Raw genomic sequence first — 4,784 nt, 5'->3', positions numbered from 1 at the left:
CCACAGGACCTTATTCCATAGTGTAACTGGCGTGTCCAAATATGCTTTTGCAAACCTCAAGCGATTGTGTTTGTGGCGTTCTTGCAGAAAGTGCTTCTGTGGCATCACTCTCCCATACAGCTTCTCCTGGTGCAAAGTGTGCTAAATTGTTGAACGATGCACAGTGACACCATCTGCAGGTTTTGGAGGTGGTCTGTGGGATGGAGGTGGTCTGTGGGTTTTCCTTGACCATTCTCACCATTCTTCTTCTCTGTCTCTCTGACATTTTTCTTGGCCTGCCACTTCTGGGCTTAACTAGAACTGTCCCTGCGGTCTTCCGTTTCCTCTCTATGTTCCTCACAATGGAAACTGAAGGTTTAAATCTCTGAGACAACTTCTTGTATCCTTCCCCTGAACGACTATGTTGAACAATCTTTGTTTTCAGATCATTTGAGAGTTGTTTTGAGGAGCCCATGATGAATCTTCAGAGATTCAAGCAGGACAACAACTTGCAACCGGCCACCTTAAAAACATTTTCTCATGATTGGATACACCTGGCTATGAAGTTCAGATCTTAATGAAGTTACCAAATCAATTTTGTGTTTCAGTAAGTCAGTGAAATGTAGTTAATTGTGTTCAAATCAATAAAATGATTACGGTACCCACATTTTTGCACCTGTCAAATTTAGTTTTAATGCGTATTGAACATTTTCTGTTAGTCCAATAAACCTCAATTCAATACTGAAATATTACTGTTTCCATCAGTTATTAGATATATCGAACTGAAATAGCCGTTTTAAACACCCAAATATTTAGAAATAAAAATAATTAAGATTAATAGGGGTGCCCAAACTTTTTCATATGACTGTTGAACCGCAGATATAACAGCATATAACCGTAACACTGGACGAACAAGTAAATAGCGTTTTAAAAATGTTTCAATGGCACATCAATATGTGCTCTTGCCAAAAGTTTTGCTGTCTCCCAGCACAATCTCAAGAGCATGGAGGAGATTCCAGGAGACAGGTGGTTACTCCAGGAGTGCTGGACAGGGCCGTAGAAGGTCTACAACTCATTAGCAGGACCGGTATCTGCTCCTTTGTCCAAGGAGGAGCACTGCCAGAGCCCTACAAAATGACCTCCAGCAGGCCACTGGTGTGAATGTCTCTGACCAAACAATCAGAAAAAGACTTCATGAGGGTGGCCTGAGGGCCCGACGTCCTCTAGTGCCTGTAACATCATTTAGCATGACCGGTTTGGTGGTGGGTCAGGGATGGTCTGGGGCAGAGATGGCAAAAGTACTCACTTTCCGTACTTGAGTAAAAGTACAGATACTTGTGTTAAAAAATACTCTGGTAAAAGTGGAAGTACTGATTAAACTTCTTTACTCAAGTAAAAGTAACAAAGTACAGGCTTATAAATTTACTTAAAGAATAAAAGTAAAAGTAGAAACCACTTTTTTCATGCCGTTGCCTACATTTTAAATGGACGTCTGCCAATAGGACTAGATCTTCGTTGTGTTCATTTTCAATCATCTCGTCGTCCATACTACTATGCTAACGCCACCGTCAATTCATCTTGCAGTGGTGCGTCAAATGCAATGTAGATTCCCATCCAATTAGATTGAATTTGGTATTGATGACGTGAAAAATAATAACGGTAACTCCATTGAAATGATTCAAAACTAAAGTAACGGGCCAATATTTTAAAATGTAAGGAGTAGAAAGTACAGATATCTCTGGGACATTATGTTTCCATCCATCCGACTCCGCCAGGTTGCACCTCAGACTGTCCAGGAGCTCAGCGATACCCTCGTCCAGATCTGAGAGGAGATACCCCAGGACACTATGCATCGTCTCATTAGGAGCATCCATGACGTTGTCAGGCATGCATACACGCACGTAGGGGCCATACAAATGACTGAATACCATTTTGAGTTGCTGCAATGAAATTTCAGCAAAATGGACTTGCCTGCAGCATCATTTTTTCTCTGTTATCTTTTAATTCAGCCCTCTGTAGGTTGATCATTTTCATTTCCATCAAATGATGTGGCATCCTTTTGTTCCAAACACATCACCCGGTCTATATCAGTAGAAATAAACAGCATAATTTTTCCCCCATTGAGATCTGATGTGTTTTCAATGTGTTCCTTTATTTTTATTTTTAGCAATGTAGATGTGCACACTGGAAACATTTTTGTTGTTAAATGTGCCATAGAAATAAAGTGGATTGGTTATGTGCTGCACTGCCCCCTGTGTTTTCTGGGAGTACTGCATCAGCTTTAGGTAGAAACACCTGGAGGCTTCGTTGCACAGACCCTCCGACTGTCAGAGGCTGAACAGACGTCCTGCAGTGAGAAGCCATATCCCCATGAGACCCAGTCCCTTTATGAAAAGTTTCAAATAAATATTTCACTTTAATGTAGTGAAAGCAGAGCTGCTGTCAATCAACATCCAGAGCAGCGCCTCAATATTAACCACTGAAATAGAATAAAACAATGTTTAAAGAACAAATCCAGCCTCAGCAGAGATTATGTTTCTAATGTTCAAAGATGAAGAGAAACATGAAGAATAAGAGGAATGTTTGATATAATAGGAGCTTCAGAACCAGAGCATCAATTTAACCCTTAAAAGGGCAAGTTAGTGTTTTTGATCACTTGCATCCCTCCTACAAATGGAGTCCCTCAGTGAGGTCTAGAAGCACAAGATCTATATCCAGCTTTCAGCAAAGCTTCTGCTGCATGGCTGTACATCTTATTTTGGCATTTGACCAATTAGATGAGCCCTTGAATGGGAAAAAAAAAGTTAAGTCAAGAAAAAAAGTTAAAAAGCCTATTTAACAATTATATTTAGGTTTATAAACTAAAACCGGTAAGTGACAGTATCAGCATTAATGCCTCTAAGGTTATGTTGGACAATGTCTTTTTTTAACTCTTTTTTTTCATGAATCTCTTATAGAAGCACTTTTTATTTTTCTTAATATATTCTGTGGTGTTTGTTATAAAGGTAATAAGGTGTTTGATCCCCATAAGACTACTGGTTTGAAATTTGGATTTTCAGCATATTTCACTGAGCGCCCTATAAAGTGTTAATAGGAGGATCTCCTGACTTCCATCTGTTCCTTTCTGCAGCTTCGAAGGTTTAAATGCAGCTTATTACCCATAATTCCCTAAAACCTGACAAATGACTCCAGTGTTTGCTGTTAATCCCCTCCGCGCCGGTTGTCTGTGAAGCTCAGCGTCTCAGTGTGGACGCTGAGTCGGGCTGATTCCTCCTGACGACAGGAGGAGGATTAGCAGAACCTGGGCTGAAATCATCTCCCTCTTTCCTTCTTCTCCCTGCCAGGTGCTCCCTGTGCGGTTATGTGTGCAGTCATCCCCCGTCACTGAAATCCCACATGTGGAAACACGCCGGAGACCAGAACTACAACTACGAGCAGGTTAACAGAGCCATCAACGAGGCCATCTCCCAGAGCAGCCGGTAAGAACCACACAGATTAAGATGGAGGACGGGTCTCTGGTGGGACGTTCTTTAGCAGAACCCTGACCTGCAGCAGCTCATCAGGAGCAGCCAGGAGTCACTGTGGACGTCCACATGCGGCCTCTAGGTGGCACCAAACTCAGCAGCAGACAGAAGATCGCCAGCAGAAAAGCTAAAAAGTAAATTAAACCAGAGAGCAGAGATCTACTTTTCTCTGTAGAAGATGACGAGGATTCAGAAAGTGTCATTAATCCCATCAGGTCACATTTAAAAGGATTAAAGTATTCCAGCTCATAGCGAAAATCACTCAGAAATAAATTGACTGTAAATAAATTTTAAAAAAGTCAATCGAAATCCGTCTTGCATTTGTCAGCCAATGGTAGCAAAGGAGCGCTCTGAAACGAACAGTATTAGCCAATCAGAAGAAGAAGGGGGCGGGTCTTATGAAAGTGTGTATCTCCTCCTCTCGTCTCTTGCTTCTTCACGGAAAGTCACCTTTTGCCGTTTACCGCTGTATTCAACGGAGAGACGTGTAGAAAGGCAAAAAATAAAGAAATGAAACTTAGTGTTTGGAGAGAAGGACGATAGAGAGAACAGAATCACATGGAGTGGCAACAATGCAGTCCATGAACTCTGGGGAAGATGTCATGTCCATAGATAAAGGTCTGAAAAATACATGGCGCTGGGCGTGGCTGTAGGAGACAGGGCGAGATGGCGAGCCGTTTAGCAGCTGGAGCAGGAAGTTAGGTGAACCAAGCACTGGCTTCTGCATGCTGTGCTCCAGGAACGCTTAGCAGAAAAACTGGATAAAAAAGTGGTCGGTATGGATGCACTGGTGCCACCTTCTGGCTGTTTTTGGTATTGGAGTTTCACAAGTGAAATTTAAAAGGGAAACACAGTTTTTTTTACATTGGTCCTTGATTTTACGTTATTCCATCATGTTCTACTCACCTATATGAGTTTTGTGTCATTTAGAGCCGTTCTGAAGATATTCTGTTAGGTTATATCCAAGTAACGTCTTCCTATGGGCAACGACTTGAAGGCACAAACTAAACTGTTCACAATTTATTCTTTATGGTACGCCAGCATTCATAATATGTAGGCGAATCACTGTCCCCCAGACATCCACGGTTATGTTTTTTATATTTATATTTTTGCACCCACACCCCCCTGGTATGGCTAGATAGATTAGATAGATAGATATTAGGGGTGGAACGGTTCACAAAATCTACGATTCGGTTCATGGTTTCGTGGTCATGGTTTTCGGTTCGGTTCGGTTTATGTTGCTTGTTAGCCTGACATGTTGGTCATGCTGCTGTTAGCATA

At 41.7% G+C, this 4,784-nt stretch overlaps 1 protein-coding gene across 1 annotated transcript in view; it reads left to right on the top strand.

Annotated features, from left to right (window-relative positions):
* The window catches only part of znf507 (zinc finger protein 507), a 31,705-nt gene that overhangs the window by 20,506 nt on the left and 6,415 nt on the right, over nucleotides 1–4,784 (top strand). Inside the window, exon 6 of the mRNA XM_015403654.1 lies at nucleotides 3,324–3,458. Within this exon, the coding sequence (XP_015259140.1) occupies nucleotides 3,324–3,458 (135 nt within the window). The remainder of the gene's footprint in view (nucleotides 1–3,323; nucleotides 3,459–4,784) is intronic.

Source organism: Cyprinodon variegatus, unplaced genomic scaffold (genome assembly GCF_000732505.1).
Source record: "Cyprinodon variegatus isolate N-32 unplaced genomic scaffold, C_variegatus-1.0 Scaffold1535, whole genome shotgun sequence".
Taxonomy (NCBI): domain Eukaryota; kingdom Metazoa; phylum Chordata; class Actinopteri; order Cyprinodontiformes; family Cyprinodontidae; genus Cyprinodon; species Cyprinodon variegatus.
Note: the sequence above shows the minus strand (reverse complement) of the source record. Positions and strands in the feature narration are given on the sequence as shown.